General features: G+C 66.2%; 5 protein-coding genes across 14 annotated transcripts; 4 read left to right on the top strand and 1 right to left on the bottom strand.

The window, feature by feature from the left end:
* The first annotated feature begins 28 nt into the window (after positions 1 to 28).
* CABP2 (calcium binding protein 2) lies at positions 29 to 2,695 on the top strand. Of its 2 annotated transcripts, none has more exons than XM_064425562.1 (7): positions 29 to 532; positions 985 to 1,146; positions 1,266 to 1,296; positions 1,375 to 1,509; positions 1,580 to 1,689; positions 1,768 to 1,915; positions 2,004 to 2,695. In XM_064425562.1, the coding sequence occupies exons 1-7, from the start codon at positions 284 to 286 to the stop codon at positions 2,027 to 2,029; spliced, it is 861 nt and encodes a 286-aa protein (XP_064281632.1). In that variant the 5' UTR covers positions 29 to 283; the 3' UTR covers positions 2,030 to 2,695. The 2 variants fall into 2 exon arrangements, with proteins under 2 accessions (XP_064281632.1, XP_064281635.1); XM_064425565.1 differs by lacking the exon at positions 29 to 532 and adding an exon at positions 569 to 877.
* Positions 2,696 to 3,118: 423 nt separating this feature from the next.
* On the top strand, positions 3,119 to 4,303 carry CDK2AP2 (cyclin dependent kinase 2 associated protein 2). The gene is made up of 4 exons (XM_064425581.1): positions 3,119 to 3,517; positions 3,680 to 3,780; positions 3,875 to 4,007; positions 4,092 to 4,303. The coding sequence occupies exons 1-4, from the start codon at positions 3,427 to 3,429 to the stop codon at positions 4,157 to 4,159; spliced, it is 393 nt and encodes a 130-aa protein (XP_064281651.1). The 5' UTR covers positions 3,119 to 3,426; the 3' UTR covers positions 4,160 to 4,303.
* A 287-nt stretch (positions 4,304 to 4,590) lies between these two features.
* Positions 4,591 to 15,711, top strand: PITPNM1 (phosphatidylinositol transfer protein membrane associated 1). Of its 2 annotated transcripts, XM_064425538.1 has the most exons (24): positions 4,591 to 4,641; positions 5,177 to 5,284; positions 5,864 to 6,078; positions 6,152 to 6,273; positions 8,623 to 8,847; positions 8,934 to 9,248; positions 9,567 to 9,662; positions 9,770 to 9,877; positions 9,988 to 10,049; positions 10,120 to 10,364; positions 10,857 to 11,046; positions 11,150 to 11,257; positions 11,351 to 11,493; positions 11,720 to 11,898; positions 12,195 to 12,365; positions 12,563 to 12,712; positions 12,812 to 12,960; positions 13,034 to 13,144; positions 13,279 to 13,395; positions 13,604 to 13,752; positions 13,853 to 14,002; positions 14,338 to 14,521; positions 14,756 to 14,884; positions 14,990 to 15,711. In XM_064425538.1, the coding sequence occupies exons 2-24, from the start codon at positions 5,207 to 5,209 to the stop codon at positions 15,254 to 15,256; spliced, it is 3,663 nt and encodes a 1,220-aa protein (XP_064281608.1). In that variant the 5' UTR covers positions 4,591 to 4,641; positions 5,177 to 5,206; the 3' UTR covers positions 15,257 to 15,711. The 2 variants fall into 2 exon arrangements, with proteins under 2 accessions (XP_064281608.1, XP_064281607.1); XM_064425537.1 differs by lacking the exon at positions 4,591 to 4,641 and having other exon boundaries at positions 4,680 to 5,284.
* Positions 15,712 to 15,947: 236 nt separating this feature from the next.
* AIP (aryl hydrocarbon receptor interacting protein) lies at positions 15,948 to 18,108 on the bottom strand. Its single transcript, XM_064425578.1, has 6 exons — positions 17,975 to 18,108; positions 17,654 to 17,833; positions 17,303 to 17,491; positions 16,950 to 17,126; positions 16,722 to 16,863; positions 15,948 to 16,637 (listed from the first exon to the last, which is right to left on the bottom strand). The coding sequence occupies exons 1-6, from the start codon at positions 18,071 to 18,073 to the stop codon at positions 16,432 to 16,434; spliced, it is 993 nt and encodes a 330-aa protein (XP_064281648.1). The 5' UTR covers positions 18,074 to 18,108; the 3' UTR covers positions 15,948 to 16,431.
* A 189-nt stretch (positions 18,109 to 18,297) lies between these two features.
* LOC135303568 (antigen WC1.1-like) lies at positions 18,298 to 24,172 on the top strand. 8 transcript variants are annotated; one of them, XM_064425547.1, is made up of 13 exons: positions 19,108 to 19,640; positions 19,711 to 20,031; positions 20,119 to 20,439; positions 20,513 to 20,815; positions 20,889 to 21,203; positions 21,320 to 21,688; positions 21,766 to 22,074; positions 22,162 to 22,533; positions 22,614 to 22,757; positions 22,907 to 23,002; positions 23,216 to 23,299; positions 23,533 to 23,673; positions 23,832 to 24,172. In XM_064425547.1, the coding sequence occupies exons 1-13, from the start codon at positions 19,247 to 19,249 to the stop codon at positions 23,969 to 23,971; spliced, it is 3,309 nt and encodes a 1,102-aa protein (XP_064281617.1). In that variant the 5' UTR covers positions 19,108 to 19,246; the 3' UTR covers positions 23,972 to 24,172. The 8 variants fall into 8 exon arrangements, with proteins under 8 accessions (XP_064281610.1, XP_064281613.1, XP_064281612.1 ...); XM_064425544.1 differs by having other exon boundaries at positions 21,320 to 21,692; positions 21,770 to 22,074; XM_064425540.1 differs by having other exon boundaries at positions 18,298 to 20,031.
* Positions 24,173 to 24,223: the final 51 nt, after the last annotated feature.

Here is a 24,223-nt window from a genome sequence, read left to right as displayed (position 1 = left end):
CGGAGGGCGTGGCCTCGCTGGCGGCGCGCGGCACGTGCCCCGCGCCCGGCCCGGCTCGGGTTTCGCCGCTGAAACCGGAGCCCCCCCCGAGCCCCCCCCCCGAGCCCCCCGGGGCGCCCCGCTCCCCCCCCAGCGCCCCGGGGGGCCGCTGCGCTCCACCCGATCTCCTGCGCTCCGCCGCGCGTCCCGGGGGCGGCGGCGGCCTCGTCCCTGCGAGGGACGGGCGCGGGTTCGGGGCGATCTGGTTTCTCCCGCTTGGCCCCGTGGAGCGGGAGCGGGCGGAATGTTCTTCCTCTTCCGCGCGCCGCAGCGGCGCGGCACCGGCAGCCCCGCGCCCGCCCCGTGCCGGGGCAGCCCCCGGCGGCTCGGCCCCGGGCGGAGGGGCTCCCGCGGCTCCCGCCCGGCCCCTCGGCTCCGGGGTCCCGGCGCCGCGGGCAGCCGGGGGAGGTTGAGCCGTGGCGGTGCCTCCCCCCCGGAGCTCCAGCGGGCTGCCGAGGGGCCGGGGCCCCGGCCGTGCCCCGCTTTTGGGCAGGTAACCGGCGGCGGGGACGGGGCCGGGGCACGGCGGGCGCCGGGGATCCTGCGTGCCCTCGCAGGGAGGCTGCGGGAGCGGGGAACAGCTGGGCGGCTGCCCACATCTGGAGCAGGGCGGGCGAGCGGGGAATAATCCGGGGGATTATGCACGCGGGCGCGGCACCCACCCCCCCGCGCCTGCCCTGCATATCCCCAGATATTCCATAAAAACCTCAAATCCCCGGTGGCAGCCCCGCGGTCTGCGCCAGCCGGGCCCCCCCGGGGCCAGGCATGTCCTGCGGCGCGGGGGCGGCCCGCAGCCATGGGCAACTGCACCAAGACCCCTGAGCGGCGGCTCCCCAAGGTGCGGCAGGGTGCACCCGCCGGGCAGCAGCAGGAGGAGGAGGAGGAGGAGGAGGGGGGAGTCCCGGCTTGGCCCCCCCTCGCCGCTGACGCCTGCTGCTCCCGCAGGATGGGAAGCCACGCTCGGGCACTGCAGGCTCCGGCGCAGGGGACCCCGAGGACGTGCTGGACGCGGCGCAGACCCCCCCGATGCAGGGGTACTCGGTGCTGCAGGGGCTGGTGGGGCCGGCCTGCATCTTCCTGCGGCAGAGCATCGCCATCACCCAGCGGGTACGCGACCGTCCCCTCCCCGCGTGCTGCCCGTGCTCCCGGGGGCTCAGGGCAGAGCCCCTGCGGCATCCCCGGGAGCAGGACCCCTCCTCCGTCTCTTCCCGTTCTCTCTTCCCCAGGACCGGGAGCTGCGGCCCGAGGAGATCGAAGGTGAGGCGCTGGGGAGGGGGTCCCACTCGGGCGGGTGGCGGTGCCGGGGTGCCGGTGGTGACGCCGTGGTGTCCCCAGAGCTGAAGCAGGCGTTCCGGGAGTTCGACAAGGACCACGACGGCTACATCAGCTACAAGGACCTGGGCGAGTGCATGCGGACCATGGGCTACATGCCCACCGAGATGGAGCTGATCGAGCTGTCCCAGCAGATCAGTACGTGGCGGGGCAGCGGGCGCCCATCCGTCCCTGCCGCTGCCCCGCTGACCCCCCTCTCCTGCCGCAGCCGGGGGCAAGGTGGATTTCGATGATTTCGTGGAGCTGATGGGCCCCAAGATGCTGGCGGAGACCGCGGATATGATTGGGATCAAGGAGCTGCGCGACGCCTTCCGCGAGGTACGGGGCCGGCGGGGACAGGCGGGCGGGCTGCCAGCGTGCCGGGGGTGGCCGGTGGCAACGGGACCTTGTCCGTAGTTCGACACCAACGGGGACGGACAGATCAGCATGGCGGAGCTGCGGGAGGCCATGCGCAAGCTCCTGGGGCAGCAGCTCAACTACCGGGAGGTGGATGAGATCCTCAAGGACGTGGATCTCAATGGCGATGGCCTGGTGGACTTCGAAGGTAGGAGCAGGGAAGGGGCTGGGAGCAGGGAAGGGGCCGGGAGCAGGGAAGGGGCCAGGACGGTGCACGTGTGTGTTCCCCCCGGCAGAGTTCGTGCGGATGATGTCGCGCTGAGGGACCCGAGCCCCCCGTGCCTTACGGAGACGAGGGGGCCACGGAGGGACCCCCGGCTGCATGGTGCCCGTGCCTGGGCGCTGGAGCTGCTCCCAGCTGAGGTCTGGCCATGGTGGAGGCACCGGGGCCGAGGTCGGGAGCCTTTTCTGCACGGGCTCGGCCGAGCTTTGACTGCTCTCGCCCTTGTCTGTGCCCTCTCCCTGCATCGTCCCCCTTGCCAGCCGGAGCTCACCCTGGAAGTCACACCATCGCGGTCCCCTCTCCTTCGGCTGTTCCCCATCCCTGCTGCTCATCCCTCCAGCCTCCATTCCCACTCCGTGTGCCGCACTGAGCCCCTCAGGCTGCCCCCACGCCGGGTTTAATGCGGGCTGCACAGCATAACCCGCCCCGTCACCATGGCTGGAGCTCAGACCTGCCCGGGGTGAGGCATCCCTGCATCCCTGCCCTTTCGGGGCTGGCACAGACCCTCAGGGATGTTCCGGCAGCCCCCAGTACAGGGGAACTCCTGGCAGCCCAGCCAGGAGACCCCCAGGAGAGAAATAAAGCATTCCTGGGTGGAAGGGCCTCAGCCAGCTGCAGGCAGGGCCGCTGTAGGTACCCTCCCTGCCCTGGCTGCAGTTTGGGGCCAATTTTGCCCTTTTGAGATGATAAAACTCTCTCCACAGACTTTTGCTTTGTGTTTTGTGTTTTTTCCAAAGAGTTTATTTGTGATCGTGCCATCCACTGGTATCCCCCACAACCCCGGACTTGAGTCTCACGGGAGCCCCGCAGGGAGCCGGGACCGCGGGCACGGGGCTCCGGGGAATGCACGGCCGGCGGGTGGGGCCGGTTCCCCAAAGGCCGGGCCGGGGTCCAGCCCCGCAGGGTCGGGGCGCCCTGACCGGCGGCGGCTCGGGGCTGCGGGGTCCCTTGGTGGCGGTGCCGCTCCCGGTGCCGCTCCCGGTGCCCCCCCCGTGCCCCGAGGCGGTGCCGCCGGTCGGTCACGTGACCCCCGGGAGGGCCCCCGCCGGGCGAGGGGGCGTGGCCTCGGCAGCAGTCACGCGGTGGGCGAGGCGCCGAGGGGGCGGGGCCGACGCCGCGGGTCTCCACGGTGACCGGGCGGCGGGCGCGCGGCGGCGTGATGACGTCGCGCTCGTGACGCGCCTGCGTCATCACCGCGAGCGCCGGCGGCGGAGGGGGGAGAGACCCGGGTCAGGCCGGGGCCGCGCAGCGCTACCGGGAACCGGGGCCGCCGCGCTCCGCTCCGGTTCCCGGCTTCCCGCCGGGCCGAGCGGGGCCGAGCTGAGCTGAAGAGAGGCGGGCACCGGCGATACAACCGGCGGGGCGAGCGCGGGGGCCGCACGCCGACCCCCGCCGCGGGGCTCCAGGGATCCGGGAGCGGCGGGCGGCCGTCGGGGATGTCCTACAAGCCCATCGCTCCCGCCCCCGCTACCCCCGGAGCCGCCAGCGCCAGCCCCGCCCCGCCGGGGCCCGGGGCACCGTCCGCCGGTGAGAGAGCGCCGCGGTAACCGCGGGGGACGGCGGGCACCGGGAGCGGAGAGCGACCGGAGGGAGGGAGGGAGGGAGGGGGGCACCCCGGGAAGGGATGGCACCGGCGGAGGGAGGCACCGCGGAAGAGGGAGCGCGGCCGTGACCCTCCGTTTCCCGCAGCCACGAGTGTCCCGTCGCCCTCCGGTTCCGTGCCTGGCGCCGCCGCCCCTTTCCGGCCGCTCTTCAATGACTTCGGGCCGCCGTCCATGGGCTACGTGCAGGTGAGGCGCGGCCCGGGGCCGCCGGGGCCGGGCGCGGCGGCGGCGGGGGCGGCCCCCAGCCGCTCCGTCCCTGCTCGTGCCCCTGTTCCCGCAGGCCATGAAGCCCCCCGGGGCGCAGGGCTCGCAGAGCACCTACACCGACCTGCTCTCGGTCATCGAGGAGATGGGCAAGGAGATCCGGCCCACCTACGCCGGCAGCAAGAGCGCCATGGAGCGGCTGAAGCGGGGTAGGGGCCGGGCGGGGAGGCGGGCTGCGCCCCCGAGGCTCCTCGGGAGCGTGGTTCGAGGTGTCCCTGTGCTTCTCCCCGCAGGGATCATCCACGCCCGGGCGCTGGTCAGGGAGTGCCTGGCAGAGACAGAGCGGAACGCCCGCACGTAACGGCAGCTGCCGGCCGGGACCCCCCGGGAGCTCCCGGTGGCGGCGGCGGGGGCGGGGGGGCCGCCGTGCTGCCCGAGCCCCCCCTCCCCGCGCTCTCCGCTCTTTATAAATGCGTGTTTTTATAAATAAAGGACAATGTTGGGACTTGGCCTCGGTGTGTCCCCGCGCGGGCGGGTCCCGATGTGGATGGCGGGGGCGTTGGGGGAGGGCTTGGAGCAGCGCTGGGTGGGTGTCCCGGAGCTGAGAGTGCCGGAGTGAGCGAACCTCTCGCTGATCGCTTGAAAACGCGGCTTTTTAAATAAAACACCGGGTTTTTCCGGGGGCGGCGGCGCCGGTACACGCGGAGCGCCCGTGAGTGGCGCTCGCTGCCTTCCGCTCTCTGACGTCACGGGCCCCCCCCCCTCACCTGCCTACGTCACGGCTGTCGCCGTGGGAACGGGCTGTGATGTCACGAGCCGAGGGGCCGGTGCGCAGCGGCGCAGGTTTGGTGGGGCCGGGGGGCGGCGGGGACCGGGCGGGCGGGCGGGGGGGAGCGGAGGGCCCCGTTGCCATGGCAACGGAGCCGAGCCAAGCGGGGCCGAGCCGGGCCGAACCCGGGGCCGAGAGGGGCCGAGCGGTACCGGACTGAGCCGAACGTGGGACTGAGCCGGGCCGAACCTGGGGCCGAGGGCGGCCGAGCGGTACCAGACTGAACCGAACCGGGAGCCGAGCGGTGCCGGACTCCGCCGAACCCAGGGCCGAGCTTTTCCGAGCCGGGCCGAGCGGTACCGGACTCAGCCGAGTGTGGTGCCGAGCCGGGTCGAACCCGGCACCGAGCGTAGCCGAGCGGTACCGGACTGAACCGAACCGGGAGCCGAGCGATACCGGCTTCAGCCGAACGCGGGGAAGGAGCGGCTCCGAGACGGGCCGAACCCGTAGCGGGCTGTGCTGAGTGCGCCCCGAGCGGTTCTGAGGGTGCCGAACCGGCCCGAGGTGTCCCGGAGCCGGCCCGCTGCGGTGTAACGAAAACCCCCTCAGGAGCTGCCCCCGCTGTGCCCCGCCGCCGCCATGCTGATCAAGGAGTACCACATCCTGCTGCCCATGAGCCTGGAGGAGTACCAGGTGGCCCAGCTGTACATGATCCAGGTGGGAATGCGGGGCTGAGCAGGGGGGCCTGGGGGAGCTGCGGGGCTGAGCGGGGAGGGCTGGGGTTGCGGGGGTCTGCGGGATGAGCCCGGGGGCTGCGCGGGTCTGGGGTTTGTGGGGCCGGGCCTGAGGGGGTGCCCAGGGCTGTGGGGCTGGGCATGGGGAGCTGGGGGGTGCAGGGGTCTGGGGACTGTGACTGAGGGGGTGCAGGGGGCTGAGAGAGGCTGGAGATTGTAGCCTGAGGGGTGCAGTGGGCTGTGGGGAGGCATGAAGGGTGCAGGGGCTGAGCCTGGGGGTGCAGGGGGGACACAGGCTGAGCATGGGGTGCTGGGGGGTGTGAGGGGGCTGTGGGGCTGAGCATGCAGCCTGGGGGGGGGGGGGCTGAGGGCGATCCCAAGGGATCACCCCTGCAGGTTGCAGGGGTTTCACTGAGGCTTCGGGTGGGTTTGGGACCACCGAGCCAAGCAGGGGGTCCTGCGAGCAGGTGTGGGGCCGGTGGATGCCGGCACATGGGGGCAGGAGTGTACGCGGACCCGGGGCGCCCTGGCGGGGCCGCACTGAGCTGTCGTCTCCGTGCAGAAGAAGAGCCGGGAGGAGTCGAGTGGCGAGGGCAGCGGTGTGGAGATCCTGGCCAACCGACCCTACAGCGATGGCCCTGGGGGCAGCGGGCAGTACACGCACAAGATCTACCACGTTGGCTCCCACATCCCCAGCTGGTTCCGGGCGCTCCTCCCCAAAGCCGCGCTCCAGGTGGAGGAGGAGTCCTGGAATGCTTATCCCTACACGCGCACCAGGTGGGAGCTGGGAGGCGGCGGGGTGGGCTGCAGGACTGGCCATGCCCCTGGGCTCAGTCCCGTGCCTCTCCAGGTACACGTGTCCCTTTGTGGAGAAGTTTTCCATTGAGATCGAGACGTACTACCGCCCGGATGCGGGGCAGCAGACCAACATCTTCAACCTGAGCGCGGCGGAGAAGAGGCAGAGGATTTTGGGTGGGTATGGCTGGCCTGGGGAGCTGGGCAGGGCACTGTGGCTGCTGGGATTCCCACATAATGCTTCTGGAATGGGTGTGTGGTTGTGACAGGGCCTTAGGGGCTCAACTTCACTCTTCTTGCTGGTCCTAATGTTTCAAGGGTGCTGGAAGGGAAGGGCTCCCTGGATTCTGAGCTCCCTGCCTGCTCCCTCTCAGTGCTGCTGAATTAAGTTCCACATTAAAGATATTTTCAGGGACAGTTTTGTCCTCTGCCTCTTCCCTTTCCTCTATTTCTGTTTGCAGCTTCTCCTTTCTAGTGCCAGCCTGCTCTCCTCTCCTTCCATGTCCCAGCCTTGTTCTGGCATGGATTTGTCTTCTCAGTCTCTCCTGGCATAAATGGGACCCCACACCTGGGTGCTGTGGGTTATTTTGGATCAGCTGGAGCAGGGAGAGCTGGAAAAGCATGTCCCCATTTTCCTACTCCCTGCCCTGCTTCCCGTCTCCCCAGGGCTTTGCTCCAGATCACTCTCTGGCTCCTTTCTGCTGGGACTGGTGGGCAGAACTGGGAGCTTGGGGTGGGATTCTTCCCTCTGCACCGAGTTCCCGTTCTCGGTGGTGTGGACATGGTCAGTTCAGGCGCCAGAGAGTGGAGTGTGACGTGCTGCCTCTTAAAATGGAGGCCCAAAATAGGCACTCGGAGGAAATGATTCATCTGACCTATTTCTCTCCCGGGCTCTTGCGGCACTGGGGATGTCCGGCCGGGATACCGAGGGCTGGGGCCTGGGGGCAGGAATTCTGCCCCTTCTGCCCCCAGGAAGCCACCAGGGCCAAGCAGACATGGCCCTGTGCCCACTGCCTGCTTTTCCAGTCTCTGTGCTCATCCAGTGGGCATTCCACAGGGCACTCAGCATCTCCAGGGGCTGCTGCCTTCCACAGGGAGAAGGGTTGAAGTGGGACCAGCCCCAGTGTGGATCCCACTGGGATTTCTCTGCCCTGGTGTCTTGTAGCACTGACAGATTTAAACCCCTCTCACGTTTCAAAGGGCAATGGAAAAACATGGTCTGGGAGATCCGCAGGGATAACTGCTTCCTTGGCAGCTTTCTCCCAGTGGCAAAAGCAAAGGGACTTGGATTGTGATGGGAATGACACTGCCAGGAGCTGCTTGGGGACAGCAGGTCCTATCCCAGCTCTTTGCTGCTGTTATCCAAGATGCTTGGCATCATGCTGTGCATTGCATCATTTTTGTGGATTCAGGGCATCTCTAGTTCTTTTCCCCCTTTTTTCAGCCCAAGCTGGAGGAAGAGAGGCTGACAGCACCTTGGGGACATCAAGGGGTGCAAATAAATGGGTTTGGCACAGCCTGGAAATGGGGACAGTGCTGTGGGACTGTACTGGGAGCCAGTGGGGTGCCCTGGGATCCCCCAGACCATGACCTGGAGATGGGGCTGGAAAAGCCAAATTCTAGCAGATTTTGTGCTGGATTGAGCCCAAATGGCTGTTGGATTGTGTTTTCCTGAGTGTTGTTCAGGAGCCTTTCTCGGGGCTTGGGATGTCATCCTCGTTTGAGGGGAGGTCACCCTCATTTTGGGAAAGGTCACCTTTGTTTGGGGATGGGGCTCATTGCCCTCCCCCCCCCCCCCCCCCGGCTCTTTGGAGGCTCCTGTGGTAATTTTGCTGTGCCCTGTTTTTGGGGGACCCTTGGGCTTTTTGGGGAGGGGAGCCAGGAGCTGTGCCAATCTGCCCCATGTGCTGTCCCCATCCCCAGCCCCCATGTCCCCCAGGGTGGCCAGGGTCACTCTGCAGCTGCCAGATCTGCCAGCTAATGCATGTATGTGTGTCAGCCCCGGCTCTCCCCAGCTCCCAGACCCTCCCTCGCTGTGCTGCTCTCTGGAATGCTGGACTGGGGTCCCACGTGGGGACAGAGATGTCTTTGGCTGCACCAAGGGTGTCTGTGATGTCCCAGCCGTGGGATTTTATATGTTCTATTAGGAAATTTTTCCCTGTGAGGATGGTGAGGCCCTGACACAGGCTGCCCAGAAAAACTGTGATCCTCCATTCCTGAAAGTGTCCAAGGCCAGGTTGGATGGGGCTTGGAGCAACCTGGGATAGTGGAAGGTGTCCCTGCCCATGGCAGGGGGTGGAATGAGATGATCCATAAGGTCCCTTCCAACCAAAGCCATTCCAGGTTTCTATGATTCCAGAACTCCAAGATTTTAGAATTCTCAGACAGAGAGTGTTTGCTGCCAGCTGTGTTGGGTGCACGGCTCATGGGAATAATCTGACCTTATTTTTGTCCTGTATTCCTTATTTTTCTACCTGTGCCCCCTTGCCAAGCACCGCGAGGTGACACGTGCCATTACCCCCACAGACACCATTGACATTGTGCGTGATCCCATCTCCCCCGGGGAGTACAAGCCCGAGGAGGATCCCAAACTCTACCACTCATCCAAGACGGGCCGGGGGCCGCTGGGGGATGACTGGCTGGAGGCAGCAGCAGCCAGCGGGCCCCTCATGTGCGCCTACAAGCTCTGCAAGGTGGAGTTCCGATACTGGGGGATGCAGTCCAAGATCGAGCAGTTCATCCATGACGTGGGTGAGTTCGGACCCTCGGGGTTGCTGGAGGGATATTTGGGCAGCCGTGGGATCACGCTGGACTCGCCTCCTCCCTTCTCCCCCCAGGTTTGAGGAAGGTGATGCTGCGTGCCCACCGCCAAGCCTGGTGCTGGCAGGATGAGTGGACGGACCTGACGATGGAGGATATCCGGCAGCTGGAGGAGGAGACGGCGCGAATGCTGGCACAGAAGATGGCCAAGTGTGGCGAGGGCGAGGAGCCGCCCGCGGCTGGGGTCAGCCCCGAGGGGCAGCCGGAGCCAGATGGTCCTGGTGGTCAGGAGGAGGCTGAGCTGCAGGCAGGGACCGATACCCCCTCGGATGATACGTTTGCCAAGCAGTGGTCCACCTCTTCCCGGTCTTCCTACTCTTCCCAGCATGGAGGTGAGACCGGGTCCGGTGTGGTTTTGCCCTGGATGTTGCGGTTCTCCATAGGAGATGTGTCAGGGGACTGTTTTGCGTGGCTTGGGTCTCCTGGGCTGGGGCTCTGGGTGTCCCAGGTCTGGTCCCAGGTGTCTTGAAGGGGCCCTGGATCTCCTGGAGGGACTCTGGGTGATCCAGGGATGGTCACAGATCTCCCAAGGAGGGAGATGGCCCCAGATCTCCCTGGACGTCTGGGTCCATGCCCAAGGGGGAGCTGTGGGGCAGGAGAGGGGGTCTGTCTGCAGGGGGCTGTGAGTGCTGACCCCCTATGGGTGGTAGGGGGCGTGTCTCCTCAGAGCCTGTCGGAGTGGCGGATGCAGAACATTGCCCGGGACTCAGAGAACAGCTCCGAAGAGGAATTTTTCGATGCCCACGGTACTGGCACCATCTTGGAACAGGCTGGGTGGGGGCAAGGGCATCTGAGGATGGGTGTGCAGGCACAGGAGTGTCCCCCCACCCACACTTCCCTCTTGCCTCTGCAGAGGATCTGTCTGACAGTGATGAGGTCTTTGCCAAGGAGATGACCAAGTGGAGCTCCAATGACTTCTTGGACACGCTTGAGCGGCCAGTGGAGCTGGATGAGGCACTGGGTGAGCTCTGAGGGGGTGCTCTGGCCCCACATCCTGGGGTGGATGTCCTGGGAGGGGCCTGATTCCCACCCGGAGACCCCAGCTGCCTCACCAGGGCTGTGTGCTCGCAGGGGACGGAGCCAGCATCACCAAGGGGGATGGTGAAGGATTGGGAACATCCAGCTTCCCTGAGGTGCGTGTCCCCTCCCTCGGGCCATGCCCTCCTGCCGTGTCCCCCGACTTGACTGCTCTCCTTCCCGCAGGGTGGCACAGCAGAGAGCACGGAGCAGATGTGCCGGATCCACGCACTCTTCCTCATCCTGCACAGTGGGAACATCCTGGATCAGGGAGCGGGCGAGCCGGGCTCCAAGCAGGCGGATGTGCAGACGCTGGCGGCCACCTTTGATGCTGTCACCCGCGTCCACTTTCCCGAGGCACTGGGACACGTGGCCCTGCGCCTGGTGCCCTGCCCGCCCATCTGTGCTGCAGCCTACGCCCTTGTCTCCAAGTATGGATTCCTGCTGGGAAAGCAGGGGACTGGGGAGCTGGTATCCTTGGAGAGGGGACTTCAATTCTGGTGGGACATTAAGGACTGGGAGAGGATGTGGGTTAACTCCTGGTGCAGTGTCTTGGGGCAAGCAAGTGTTCTGTGGTGAGGTGGAATGGGGTACATGTAATTCCTGGTGTGGTATTCCAGGTCATGCAGGTGTTTTGGTGTGGGATGAGGACAGCGGGGCAGGATAGGATAGGATGGGGATAACTCCTCGTGCAGCATCCTGGGTTGAGCAAGCATTGTGCAGAGAGAGGCAGCATGGAATGGCATGGAATTGGATGGGATAGGGTAACTCTGGATACAGCATCCCGGGTGAGCAAGTGTCTTGTGGTGGGAGGGAACAGGATGGGGATTTCTCCTGGTGTGGCATCCTGGGGTGAACCAGTACCATGCAGGTACACGAGGATGTCAGAACAGTCACATTCATCCCTCACCATGTCCCCCCAGGCTCAGCCCTTACAGCCATGACAGGGACAGCCTGTCCAGCAGCCAGGACCACATCCCACTGGCAGCACTCCCACTGCTGGCCACCTCCTCAGGCACCTACCAGCAGGCCGTGGGCACCGTCATCACCCGTGCCAACCAGGCCTACTCAGCCTTCCTGCACTCCGGAGAGGGCACTGGCTTCTGCGGCCAGGTGAGGTGGAATCTGGGGGGAAGCTTGGCTCTGGGGCCCAGCTGTGACCCTGCATGGAGGGTTTAGGGGTTTCACCCTCCTCGTGGATCTGTGGCCTCCGCAGGTGGTGCTGCTGGGGGACTGTGTGGGCGGCATCCTGGGATTTGATGCGCTGTGCCAGAGCCGGGCGGGCTCAGGGGGCAGCCGGAGCAGCAGCCGCCGTGGCAGTCTGGTGAGTGCCTTGCATTCCAGCACCCCCTGGGGAGGGTTTGGGGGTGCACTGGAGGCCACATGGGATCTGGGTGTTTGCTGCCTCTCCCTGCAGAGCACAGAGCCCATCTCCCCGGAACAGTGCGGCGGCCTGGACCCGCTGGCTGATGGGACAGAGGGAGCGCCAGTATTGGGCCAGGCCAGCCCTGAGGTCCCAGGGGCACAGGGGGACAGCCAGCAGCATGGCTCCACGAGCAGGTGAGCCCAAGGGGCATGGTTTGCTATATTGTGGTTTATGGGAAGGATGCAATTCCCATCTGCTCCAGGCTAGGAAGGAGCATTTCATGGAAGCTACCTGCCCCAGGGGGATCTTGCTGGAGCTCCTTTGGGATAACAGGGCCACACCAGGCACAGCTTTGCCTTCAGGATGGTGGGAATGCGATGTTGCCATCCCTCCCCATGCCCACTGTCTCTGCTGTCCCAGCCTGCAGGCCAGCGAGGCCCCACTGGAGGCAGAGGCAGCCCGGAGCAGTGCCATGGCACTGGATGGGGCAGAGGGTGCCAGCACCCGCCTCGAATTTAAGGTATCCGGCTTCTTCCTCTTCGGTTCCCCACTGGGGCTGGTGCTCGCGTTGCGCAAGACCGTCATGCCTGCTCTGGATGGTGAGGATCCCTGCCTGCCTCGGTGCCAGCCCCTGACCCTCCCTGCAGGGCTCAAGTCCCTGAGTCAGGCTCACCTGACAAGCCTGAGCTCCCCAGGACCACCCCAGAGAGCCCCTTGCATGCCTAGCCCTGGCTGTGGGGGTGTTGGTGGGTGGCTGAGTGTTCCTGCTCTGTGCCAGCCTCAGCCTATCTCTGGTGCCCCAAATTTCCCTGTCCAGCCTTTCCTTTTGCTGTGTCCTGCTTTACTTCTCCTGGGTTTTTTTCTCCTGGTGCCCTGACCCTGCTCTGTGCTGCAGTGGCCCAGCTGCGTCCTGCCTGTGAGCAGATCTACAACCTCTTCCATGCCGCCGATCCCTGCGCCTCCCGCCTGGAGCCCCTCCTGGCCAAGGCCTTCCATGCTGTGCCCCCACTGAGCGTGCCCCGATACCAGAAGTACCCCCTGGGTGATGGCACCTCGTCCCTGTTGGGTGAGCAGGTTCCCACCAGGCTGGTGCCAGGCACCCTGGGGCCACGTCAGGGTACCAAGAGCACCCACATCCTGGCTGGGTGTGGGTAGAGGGATGTGCAAGCCCTTCCCACTGCTCTGGGGCTCTTCTGGAGGGGTGTCTTGGGGTGGTGGGTGTCCCCAGGGGCTCTGGGTGTGCTCACCCAGCTCTCTCTTCAGCGGAGGCCCTGCAGACACACTCTGCCCTGTTCCTGCCCAAAGTGGATGTGGCTGCTCCCCCTACCCCCACTGGCAGCTTTGGGGGCTTCTGGAAGGGCAGTGAGCCGGCAGAGCCCCCCACTCCTGCCAGCACCAGCGAGGTTGTCAAGAGTAAGTGTCATCCCCACCCAGCCCATCCCATGTGGGCACCTTAGGCTGCACAACAGGGGATGAGGTCTGGAAGAGGCTTCATTCCAGCTCTCCCTGCAGTCCTGGAGCGCTGGTGGGGCCCGAAGCGCATTGACTACTCTCTGTACTGCCCTGACGCCCTGACTGCCTTCCCCACCATCACCCTGCCCCACCTCTTCCACGCCAGCTACTGGGAATCCTCCGACGTGGTGGCCTTCATCCTGCGCCAGGTATGGTGGGCCCAGCGGGGTGGGTGGCAGGCTGGGGCCAGCAGAGGCTGAGCCGGTCCCGTGCTGTCGGCAGGTGATGGAGAAAGAGGGGCCACAGCCTGCGGAGAGCGAGGAGAGCTCCATCTACAGCCCCGCCATCCCGCGGGAGAAGTGGCAGCGCAAGCGCACCCAAGTGAAGATCCGGGTACGTGACCAGTGGGAGGCCACCTGGGGCGTCCTGGGGTGTGTGGGTTCTGGGACAATCCCACAGCCCAGTGGTGTCCCAGTGGCACCTCAGGAGCTCCCCCAGGAGCTGCTGAGCACCCCGTGTGCCTGCAGAACGTGACGGCCAACCACCGTGCCTGCGATGTCATCGTGTGTGAGGGCAAAGCGCAGGTCCTCAGCGGGCGCTTCATGTATGGACCCCTGGATGTGGTGACACTGACTGGGGAGAAGGTATTGCTGGGCTCAGGGGGCCACCAGGACCCCTCAAACAGGGTGGGGTGTCCAGGACCGGGCATGGGGCTGGTGTCACCCGTGGTAGGGGAAGGATGTGGGTAACAGGACCCTGTGTGGGATGGTGGGAGAAGGTTGTAAGGACTTGTGTGGGGACACAGCAGGATGTGGAGGTCCTGCCTGTGCTCAGCCCATTTCCCTCTCTCAGGTGGACATCTACATCATGACACAGCCGCTGTCAGGGAAGTGGCTGTACTATGGCACCGAGGTGACGAGTGGCAGCGGGCGCGTGACCTTCACCATCCCTCCAGACAAGGCTCTGGCCATCGGGATCTACCCTGTGCGCATGGTGGTCAGGTGAGGTGTTGCCTCAGTTTCTCCTCCAGCCCTTTTGGCAGAGCTACACTGCTGCTCTGGCAGCAGAGCTGGTGCTGAGCCACCACCTCTGCCTTTGCAGAGGGGACCACAGCTACGCCGAGGCGTACCTGACCGTGGTGGCCCGTGGCACCGAGTCCGTGGTGTTCAGCATCGATGGCTCCTTCACTGCCAGCGTCTCCATCATGGGCAGTGACCCCAAAGTGCGGGCAGGGGCTGTGGACGTTGTAAGGTGGGTGCCCTTCAGTCAGGGAGTCAGTCTCCCCATCTTTCATGGTGTGACAGCTCAGTAGGGGGGTGTCAGAGCGGGAACGAGGGGGAGAGTATTCCACCACTCCCGTGCCTCCAGCACACCATGCCTATGCTGGTGCCCTATTGTGGAAAGTAATCCTCTCCAAGTTTGGATGTGGTCCCCAGAGCTCTGCTGTGCCTTCTTTTTGATAAAACCCTTGGGAGCAGGGAGGTTTTGGAGGCAGCACCCACACATGGTGTATTGGGAGATCCCAGCTACCCATATCAGGACTGTCTCCACACAGGCTCCTGGCAGCCACCCATGTCCCCTCCTAGGCACTGGCAGGACTCGGGGTACATGATCATCTACGTGACGGGGCGCCCCGACATGCAGAAGCACCGTGTGGTGGCCTGGCTCTCCCAGCACAACTTCCCCCACGGCGCCGTCTCCTTCTGCGACGGGCTCACCCACGACCCGCTGCGCCAGAAAGCCGCCTTCCTGCAGAGCCTGCGCACCGAGGTGGGCACGGGGATGCTGCCAGGACACAGGGCTGGAGCTGGGGTGGTGTGGCTGCGCTGAATCCTCTGCATCCTGGAAATGCTGGGAGCTGGACTGCATTGCCATGGCAGAGCGGGAAGATTCTCAGGGTAGCTCCCAGCCATCCCTCTTAACATGAGGGTGTCCAAGCTCTTAGGGCTGGCTATCCCTGTGGGAAGGGTTGTTCCTTGCCCTAATGCTCTTGTCCCTGGGCAGGCAGAGATCTCCATAGTTGCTGGCTACGGCTCCACCAAGGACGTCTCCGTCTACAGCTCACTGGGCCTCACGCCAGCACACATCTACATTGTGGGACGGGCCGTCAAGAAGTTCCACAACCAGTGCCAGGTATGCTGGTGGCAGGGTTGGGGACAGATGGGGGATGCAGGGGATGATGGCTGACCCCACCAGCCGGCCGTGGCCACTGGCTCAGGCTGTCTGTGTGTCCTGCAGTTCCTCTCTGAGGGTTATGTTGCCCACCTGGCCCAGCTGGAAGCCGCAGCCCTGGCTCACTCCCCCAAGGGCCCCCCACGACCTGTGCTGGGCAAAGGCACCTATGGCTGCCCGGCGCCTGTCGACTTCCTGCGGAAGCAGAGCCAGCTCCTGCGCTCCCGGGGCTCCAGCCAGGCAGAGCGGGATGGGGGGCCCCCCTCAGCACCCCCTGGCTTTTCCCGGACCAAGCCCCGCAGCATCAGCCTCAAGCTGGAGGGTGAGGAGTGAGGGTGGCACGGCCATGTCCCCCTTCTGCCACATCCCTGATTTCCCAGCAAGGAGCACCTGGGGACAGAGCTGGTGCTGGGCCATGAGGCCATCGCAAGGAGATGAGGGTGCTGGGTCCCCTGAGACCAGGGGGTGCTGGGAGAAGGCTCAGAGCCCCCCAGAGGACCAGAGTGACCCCCTCAGGGCAGAACCACCCTGGGTCCTCCCTGCTGCCCCCAGCCCCGTCCCCTCTGGTCCTTTGGGGCCGTTGGGCAGTGCCCAGTGGGGTCTGCACCCCAGGGTCATCATCCCTGTGCAGAACTGGGGGCTGTGGCTGTACCCCAGAGTGAGTGGCACCTCCCCACCTATTTATTTCCGTCCAGTGTCATGGCGCAGGGCTGGGTTGGGGTTCCAGAGTGGTTCCTCTGTTCCCCCCCTTTTGTTTCGGTGTTGAATAAAGAGATGTTATGACAAGGTGCCAGCACCCATGAGTCTGCTCTGTGCCTGTGGCCGCAGGGTTCCCACCCACTGGGAAAGCCCCGGGGAGCCTCCAGGCTGTGGGGCACAGCAGTTGGGTCACAAACAATTTAGGACAGGGAAAAGAGCCTGGGGTGTGTGGGCTGTGCCGGTGCTGACACCCTCCCCCTCTCCAACTTGCTTTCCCCTCATTTTACCTCTAGCAGTAAATTTTTGTAGTGACCAGGGGGTGTGACTGGTTTTACTTGAGTTTATCTTGGCACAGCATGATCAGAGATTTATAGAGATAGCAGGAACAAGCTGTTACTCTATATAAAATATTCCCGACACTGACATGACAAGAGGAGACACTGGTTTGGGATGATAGCAGCAGCCTGGATAAGTGACAATGGCGTGGCACGGAGAACAGGCATGAACGGGTTGGAGCTGGGGCCGAGGCTCAGTGCCGCCCCTCCATGGCCACCATAAAGTATAAAAACATCAAATAAGTGATAAAAGTTGGCAGGCAGCAGCAGGCTCTTGTCACCTACGCATCCCTGGCGTGACGATGAGCCCCGGCTGTGTCCCCAGGCCGTGGCGAGCTCCGGGGCCATTTCCACTGACTTCAAATAAGTAAAATCTGTATTAAACATTAATAAACATCCATGACCATTCCACATGTGGAATATCTAAAAAAACCTGTCCCAAGAGCACTGGGCTCTCCCTTGCAGCCACGGACTCTACTGGGAGAAGATGCCCTTGAAGCGGATCTTGTCCTCGGCGTCCTTCTCCCGCAGCCGCGCTTCCAGGCTCCGCAGCTCCTTGGACACCACGGGGCGCAGCGAGGGGTCGAGCGCCAGGACCTTGGCGAAGTCAGCCTGCGCCTCGGCCACGTTCCACACGGCCGCGTGGGCCTTGCCCCGCTTGAAGTAGGCCTTGACGTTGTCTGTGGGGAGAGAGCCAGGGTCAGCGGGGCGTGGGGGGTCCTGCTGGCCTGCACAGCCACCTGGGATGGCTCGTGGCTCCTTACCCTCGTACTTGTTGAGGATGGAGGAGCAGTGGTCCAGCACCTCGTAGTACTCCTCACACTGCAGCTTGCACTGGCAGTAGTTTAAGAGCAGGGGTGTGATCTTCTGGTCGAGCTCGATCCAGTCGGGAGAGCCTGGCTGCTCCTGTGGCAGACAGAGCAGGGAGAGTGAGGGGCAGCGCTCAAGCCCTGCATTCCCAAGGATGCATGTGTGGATCTGGGGAGACTCACCTTCATCTGCAGGTTCTTGAGACAGGCGATGGCATCGTAGTATTTGGCAGCTGCCTCAGGCACTTTGCCCTGCCGGTACAGCTCGTTGCCTTCCTTGTGGATCTGGGGCACAGCCTGGAGCTTCTCCTCATCTGTCATGGCCCATGGGTCCTGCTGGTAGGAGCCGGGTGGCTCCACCTGCCAGCACCCCATCATGGAATCAGAGAACAGGATCATGGAATCGTTTAGGCTGGAGAAGACCTCCAGAGCCATCGAGTCCTGCACTGCCAGGGCCACTACTAAACCACATCCCACATGCCTCATCTCTGTTTCCTGGACACTTCCACCCCGAGCTCCCCACGCCAGCACCTCACCTTCAGCACCTCGATGTCAAAGATGAGGGGCTGGGGGTTCTTCTGGAGCTCGTCGAGGTCGGGGTACCCCAGGGAGTAGTGCTCGTGCATCTGGGCGATGCTGCAGCAGTGCCGCTGCCCCTCCAGCGGGTCCTTCCCTGCTGCGATGTTCCGCAGGCTCTTGGACACTAGCGGGTAAAGCACCACGTGCTGCGGGAGGGAAGGGAGCCGGAATCTCAGGAGGGTGGGGGTAAAATTTTAGGATGCTCCGGCCTCGAACCCCGAGGCCACCGACATAAAGTCACCGCCCACCCGCACAGGCCACGCCCCCTGCCACAGGCCACGCCCCCGGCCGGCCCCGGTCCCGCCCACCTTGGCGTCGCAGCGGAAGCGCGCGCGCTCGCCGGGCCTCATGGTTCGCAGCGCCGCTTCCCACACGGGTAGCTTGAACTTTTTCCCGGCGATGAGCTCCATGGGCTTCCCCCGCGCCCTGCTGTCGTCCACCGGCGTCTCCTCATCGTCGCACCGCAGCGTCCGGTAGTGGAAAGTGGCCTGAAGGAGCAGGAGGAGCCCGCGGCGTCACCATGGCGACGCAGGCGGGGGAGGACGGTGGGGAGGACGCGCATGCGCGCCTGCCCGGCCGCGTTCCGCTTCCCACATCCCCCCACCCCGCCCGTGCCCCGCAGACCTGACCTTGGTGCCGTCGCGGAAGTCTGGCAGCGGCCCGGTGCCCTCCCGCAGCACCTCCTTGTCCACGCCGTCCGCCCGCAGCTGCTCGACTTGCTGCGCCATCGCGCCCGCTCCGCCCGCGCCGCCAGCCCTGGCTCGGCCGCCTCCGCCGCCGCTCGGTTCTTTCCGGATAGCCGCGGCTGCGCGGGGCTCCCCCTGCTGGCCCGGGGGTGGCGCTGCGGGGCGGGGGCCCCGGGAATGGGGCGTGGTCAGATGGAAGGGGCGTGGCCAGCGGAGGCAGGCGCGCGGCCGGTGCCCGCGTGGTTCTGCCGGTTTCCCGTCTCCCCCCGCCTTCCCGGGGTGTCATTCCCGGAGACACGGGAGGCGTTCCGGAGTGAAACCTCCTCTGACGCTTTGCCACCTACACGGAAAGGGCGCGGTGTGCAATGGGAGGTTGATAATGTCGCCGAGGGCCACTGTGAGGGTTCCCGCGCACCTCGGGGAGAGCGTGGCCGGGTGGTCTCCTCCCGCCAGCCCCGGCTGGGTCTCCGTGCGGGCAGGAAGGACAGGCAGCCGCAGCAGGGCTGTGCGACACCCCTGGGGGACACCTCAGGGCTTAACGGGGTTTAGCGCAGCTCACAAGACATGCTGGGGTGACACGAGGACGCTGGCAGGCGGCAGTCCCCAGTCCCACAGAAGGGCTGGTGACCCGGGGGGGTGACTGCACTGCTGCGGCAGGGAGCCCGTAGGGAGCGCGCCGTTCTGCTGGCACTGTCACTGCTCAGCACTACTGGGGGTGGCTCAGGCCCGTGGTCGCCCTCACACACAGCCGAGAACTCGAGAGAGCTCCTGCTCCCCCCTCTTGCACCCCTTCTTTTTCGGTGCTGCTTGATACAAGATTACGCAGGTGCATCCCCACAAACGCAGCTGGGCTCTGTGCCCCCCCAGGTTGTGGTTTCACCGCGGGCACGGCTGGCGCGGAGGCGCGGCGTTGGCGGCGGCAGCGCAGGTGCCGGGAGGCGCGTGCGGTCGCCGGCGAGGCCGGGAGCCGGCGGGCGGTGACCGCCTCCTTCCTGCGCCGGCGGCGAGGCGGGCGCGGGGCCGCGGCTGCGGCAGCAGCGCCATGTGCCAGCGCCGCCGCGAGGGACCGGGCGGCCGGCAGCCCCGCGGAGAGCCGGGGGCTGCTGCCGCCGCCCGCGGGGCTGCGAGCAGCCGGGAGGGGAGCGCCCCGAGCGCGGGGCTTTGGGCTCTGCAGGTGGCAGACCACGAGGTGGGCCCGCGTACGCTCTCGCTCGGATGTGGGCTGCAGCCCGCGATGCCCGTCGGGTGCCTCTTGGCAGGCGGCGGCAGCGGCGTTGGAGGCCCGGGGGGTGCAGGAAGGGCCCCCGCAGGGCAGGTGCCGTGGGGGGGCTGTCTCCCCCCGGTTGCATCCGGGTGCCAGCCCACTGCGGCGAGGCGTGTGACGGCAGAAGCGCGGGCGAGGCTCATATTTGGGCACGGAGCAGGGTATTGGAGGCCGCGGCCCCGCGGGCGGGAGATGAGGCGCCTGATAAAGGCCGCTGCCCCGGGGCTGCTGCGCGCAGGGGCTCGGGCGCTGGCGAGAGGCGGCCCGGCTGCGCGGGCTCGGGGCCGGCGGCCATGGGGCCGCTGCTGGCGCTGGGGCTGCTCGTGTGCGTGCGGCTGTGTGCGGGTGAGTGTCGGGCGGGCGGCAGCGGGGCCCGGCCGGCGGCGGGCCCGGCTCAGCAGCCTCCGTGCCGCAGGCTCCGGGCAGCTGCGGCTGGTGGGCGGCGGCGGGCGCTGTGCCGGGCGCCTGGAGATGGAACACGGCGGGAAGTGGGGCTCCGTGTGCGCCTTCGACTTCGACGGGGAAGCTCGCTGGGCCGCCGTGGTGTGCCGGCAGCTGGGCTGCGGCCGGGTGGCCAGGGCGTCCCTGCACGCCCCGTTGGGGCAGGGCAGCGGGCGGATCTGGCTGCAGCCTTTCTTCTGCAACGGCACCGAGGATGAGCTGAAGAACTGTCTGCACTTCGGACCGGGACAGCATTCCTGCGACAACGAGTGGGATGTGGGGGTGACCTGCACAGGTGAGGGGACCCGCAGGCCGTGCTGGGACAGCCCCCTGGTGCTGGAGCGTGCCGGGCCGGGCTGAGCCGTGCCGGTGCCCTGTGCAGATGCCGTGGAGCTGAGGCTGGTGGGCGGCGGTGGTCCCTGTGCCGGGAGGGTGGAGGTGAAGCTGCAGGGACACTGGGGCTCGGTGGCAGACGACAGCTGGGACATGGAGGACGCCGAGGTGGTTTGCCAGCAGCTGGGCTGTGGCTCGGCTTCCCGGGCCTCCTCTGCCCTCAAGAGCTTTGGCGAAGGGAACAGGCTGGTCAGCCTGGTCCTGGTGGACTGCAGTGGGGACGAGGCCATGCTCTGGGACTGCAAGATCCGTGGCTGGGGACCCTATAACATCAGCATCCTGTACAGGGACGCTGCTGTTGTGTGCCAAGGTAGGAGCTGGGCTTCAGGGGATGTGGCACTTCACGCACATGCCATGACACCGTCCCTGCACTGCTCCCACAGGCTTTTCCCAGCTGGTCGGAGGCGATGGAGCCTGTGCCGGGCGGCTGGAGGTGCGTCAGGGCCGGGCGTGGGTCGGTGTCTGTGCGGATCAGGTGGACATGAAGGTGGCGCAGGTGGTGTGCAGGGAGCTGGGCTGCGGTGAGGTGATCGGCATCGCCGGCAGTGGCCGTTTTGGGGCGGTGTCGGGATCGCTGTGGGACGGGGGCTTCCGGTGCAATGGCACCGAGCCCCTGCTCAGTGCCTGTGCCCGGCGTCCGCGCCACGGCCAGGCCTGCCCCGGCCCTGGCGGCGTCATCTGCTCGTGTAAGTGCCAGGGACACCGGGGGCTGTCGGGGTCCCTGCGGCATCAGTGCTCTGACGGCCGCTCCCGTCACAGCCTACACGGGCTTCCGAGTGGCGAACGGCAGCTCGGGCTGCTCCGGGCGAGTGGAGGTGGCGGTGAGGGGCACGTGGGGCTCCGTGTGCGCCAGCGAGTGGGAGCTGCCCGATGCGCACGTCCTGTGCCGGCAGCTGGGCTGCGGCCGCGCCCTCAGCGTGGCCCCGGGAGGCTCCTTCGGCAGCGGGGAGGGGCCGCTGCGGCCGGACGCCTTCGGCTGCAGCGGGAGCGAGCGGCACCCGGGCGAGTGCCCCGTGGCCGTGCTGGGGAAGCCGCCCTGTGCCCCCGGAAACACCGCTGCTGTCATCTGCTCAGGTGGGTATAGGGACCTGTGTGAGGGGCCTGAAGGGATTTTGGGTCCCTGCCACTAATTGCGATCAGAAGAATCAGGATTATTTTGGGATGAAGGGCTGTTTGGGGCCATTTTACAGGCACTGCTGAGTCCCTGCGGCTGGTGAAGGGTGACACCCGCTGCAATGGGTTTCTGGAGTTGGCCAGAAGAACCGGGGACTGGCGCCGTGTGCCAGGAGAGGTTTCGCTCCTACGGAATTTGAGCAATGTGTGCTGGGAGCTGGGCTGTGGAGGACTGGAGAAGAATGACGTTCTGAGTGGGAAATCCTTCCTGGGGAGCCTAGAGCTGACGGAGCGGGAGATCTTGGAAACGGTGGTGAAAACCATTGTGCAGATGACCACTGATCTGACCACTAGGACCATACCTGAGAATTATTTTGGGAGTCGTTACCAATACATGACCACTGCACCAGCTGACACCCCTCATGGGACCAACATCGTCTGCTCAGGTGGGTGTCCCGGGAAGGACCGGTGAAGTGCCGGTGCCCCAGGCAGCCAGCCCAGCCCATTCCCTCCGTGCCCACAGGCAGCCTGCAGGTGAGGCTGGTGGGGAGCTCTGGGCGCTGTGCCGGGCGTGTGGAGGTCTATTCCGGTGGCGGCTGGAGCTGGGTGTGCCAGGAAGGCTGGGAGCTGCAGGACGCGGCCGTTGTGTGCCGGGAGCTGGGCTGTGGCACGGCCCTGGAGGCCCCGAGCTGGGCGCGGTTCGGGGCCGGCACGGGGCCGCTGTGGCCGTACATCCCCGAGTGCTCCGGGTCCGAGGAGTGTCTGTGGCGATGCGGGCGCAGGGAACGGCGCGAGTGCGGGCGCGGCGGCGGGGCAGGGGCCGTCTGCTCAGGTCAGTGCCGGGCAGCCGCAGGTCAGGGCCCGGCAGAGCCCCCGGGGGGTTCCTGGCCATGCCGTGACCCCCCTGCCCCCCTTGCAGAGCATCTCTCCGTGCGGCTGGCAGGAGGCCCTGGGAGCTGCCGGGGCTTCCTGGAGCTGTTCCACAACGGCACCTGGGGCCGCGTGTGCGCCAACGGCACCGGCCCCGGCACCGCCGCCGCCGTCTGCCGCCAGCTGGGCTGTGGGCCCCGGGGCCGGCTCTCGGATGTCCCTGCCCTGGAGCCGACCGACGCCTGGCTGGCCTGGCTGGGCTGTGAGGACGGGGCCCGCTCGCTCTGGCGCTGCCCCTCGGCGCCCTGGCACCCGCAGAGCTGTGGCACCGGCGGGCACGCCCACGTGGAGTGTGAGGGCAGCAGTGCTGGCACCGCTGAGGGACACACCAGCCCCTCTCCGCAGGCTGCCAGCAGCACAGGTAGCTGTGCCCGTGCCTGCATCCCCCCGGCAGGCTGGCTGGGATCCGCCTGCCCTCGCTGCCTGCCTGTGTCCCCACAGGTGTCCCCCGCAGAAGGGCCCCGGCCGTGGCTGTGGGGACTGTGCCTGTGCCCACGGTGCTGTGCGTGGTGCTGGGGACGCTGCTGTGCCTGTCCCTGGGTGCCCTGGCCCTGCTGCTGTGCCGTGCCCGTGCCCGGCGCCCAGGTGGGTCCCGCTGGGTGGGGCTGGGCACAGATCCGGTTTGGGGCTCCAGGGGCCCCGGGCCTGCGGAACAGCTCCGAAGGTGGCCAGGGCTGGGCCCGGTGGCACCCAGAGTGCCCAGGGCCCCAGGTAAGTGCTGCAGCTGCTTCCAGGCCCTGGCCGAGCTGCAGATGCCATCTCCAACGCTGTCTACGAGGAGCTGGATTACAAAGCCATGGCCGAGTACCAGGAGGTGCCCACTCCCCCAGGTGGGTGCAGCCCTTGTGCCCCGGCCGTGCCCGCAGTGAAGGCTGTGCCTGACAGCCCCAGGGCAGCTGCGGCTCCTGGTGGCCCAGCAGAGGCTCCTGGCCATGGGCTGTGGGTGTCCCTCGGCCCCAGAGCAGCCCCGCTGTGTAGTGTGAGGTTCTGTCACCGGCGGTGCCGCTCCAGGCCACCCCCAAGTCCCTGTTTATGGCCTGCAGGTTCCCTGTTGGAGGGATGGGGGAAGAAGCTGCCGTATTCCAGCGGGGACAGCGTGGAGGGGAGTGACAGCGAGGCAGCCGCAGGTAGGGCCACAGGGCAGGAACCCAGCGGGGAGAGCTGGGGACAGGGGACACACCCGGCCTGGGGGGGCTGAGGGGACAAATCCCCCCTTGTTAGTGTGCAGGGAAACATCCCCTTTCCCTGTGGGACCCAAGGGCCTCCGGCACGTGCCCAGGGGAAAGGCTGGAGGGGATGGCACAGCCTGAGCCCTGCCAGGGACGCTGGTCACTGCCGTGGGCCCCTCTGCTTTTCCCAGATCCCCCTGCCCGGCACGAGCAAGGAAGCCCGGATGGCTACGACGATGTCCTGGCTGTGCCCCCGGAGCCCCCCGCTGCCAGCACTGGGGACATGTGCGAGGGAGTGGCACGGCAGAGCTGGATGTGTGTCCTCCCCACAGGTGAGAGGGCTCCCAGCTGCCCTGTCCCCTCGGCAGAGTCACTCCCTGCCAGGCTTTGGCTGTGGGGGCGGGCAGGGCCCCAGCAGCAGATCCGTGGCTGCCGTGCTCAGAGCCCAGGTGGGTCTGTCAGGGGGACACGGAGCTGCCTGCCCCCTCAGGCACCTTTCTGTGCTGTCCCCAATGTGAGATCTACAACCCTGCAAATCCCCCAGCAGCCTCCGGGGACCCCTCGGAACAGCCCCCTGGACACATGGACTATGATGATGTCGGCAGCAGCGCCCCGGGGACGTTGCCCTGAGGATGTCCTGGCCATGCCGCAGCCCTGGGGACACGAGTGTGGCAGTGTGGTGGGGCCCTGTCCCCAGGGAGGGCTGGCCCTGCCCTCAGAGCTCAGCCCTCGCTGTCCAGCGCTGCAGGAAAACAGCTCCTGTGCAGGGATTTTCCGTGATTTCAGTGTGACTTTCCCTTTTTTCCTATTAAAACCCAAACTGGTGAGAGACTCACTCCCAGGCCTGGAACCTCATTCTGGGGCTGGCACTTCCATCCCAGG

The sequence above is a fragment of the Passer domesticus genome, chromosome 6 (assembly GCF_036417665.1).
Source record: "Passer domesticus isolate bPasDom1 chromosome 6, bPasDom1.hap1, whole genome shotgun sequence".
Classification (NCBI taxonomy): Eukaryota; Metazoa; Chordata; class Aves; order Passeriformes; family Passeridae; genus Passer; species Passer domesticus.
Note: the sequence above shows the minus strand (reverse complement) of the source record. Positions and strands in the feature narration are given on the sequence as shown.

Coding starts and splice junctions, on each gene's coding strand:
- CABP2 (XM_064425562.1), top strand. CDS start 284: ATGTTCTTCCTCTTCCGCGCGCCGCAGCGGCGCGGCACCGGCAGCCCC. Junction 1,690..1,767: donor TGCGCGACGCCTTCCGCGAG/GTACGGGGCCGG, acceptor CCTTGTCCGTAG/TTCGACACCAACGGGGACGG. Junction 1,916..2,003: donor TGGCCTGGTGGACTTCGAAG/GTAGGAGCAGGG, acceptor TCCCCCCGGCAG/AGTTCGTGCGGATGATGTCG.
- CDK2AP2 (XM_064425581.1), top strand. CDS start 3,427: ATGTCCTACAAGCCCATCGCTCCCGCCCCCGCTACCCCCGGAGCCGCC. Junction 3,781..3,874: donor CGTCCATGGGCTACGTGCAG/GTGAGGCGCGGC, acceptor CTGTTCCCGCAG/GCCATGAAGCCCCCCGGGGC. Junction 4,008..4,091: donor CATGGAGCGGCTGAAGCGGG/GTAGGGGCCGGG, acceptor TTCTCCCCGCAG/GGATCATCCACGCCCGGGCG.
- PITPNM1 (XM_064425538.1), top strand. CDS start 5,207: ATGCTGATCAAGGAGTACCACATCCTGCTGCCCATGAGCCTGGAGGAG. Junction 9,249..9,566: donor CTACTCTTCCCAGCATGGAG/GTGAGACCGGGT, acceptor TATGGGTGGTAG/GGGGCGTGTCTCCTCAGAGC. Junction 11,899..12,194: donor CGTCATGCCTGCTCTGGATG/GTGAGGATCCCT, acceptor TCTGTGCTGCAG/TGGCCCAGCTGCGTCCTGCC.
- AIP (XM_064425578.1), bottom strand. CDS start 18,073: ATGGCGCAGCAAGTCGAGCAGCTGCGGGCGGACGGCGTGGACAAGGAG. Junction 17,834..17,974: donor ACTTCCGCGACGGCACCAAG/GTCAGGTCTGCG, acceptor CTGCTCCTTCAG/GCCACTTTCCACTACCGGAC. Junction 16,864..16,949: donor TCAAGAACCTGCAGATGAAG/GTGAGTCTCCCC, acceptor TGTCTGCCACAG/GAGCAGCCAGGCTCTCCCGA.
- LOC135303568 (XM_064425540.1), top strand. CDS start 19,074: ATGTGCCAGCGCCGCCGCGAGGGACCGGGCGGCCGGCAGCCCCGCGGA. Junction 20,816..20,888: donor TGGCGGCGTCATCTGCTCGT/GTAAGTGCCAGG, acceptor CTCCCGTCACAG/CCTACACGGGCTTCCGAGTG. Junction 23,003..23,215: donor GGAGGTGCCCACTCCCCCAG/GTGGGTGCAGCC, acceptor TATGGCCTGCAG/GTTCCCTGTTGGAGGGATGG.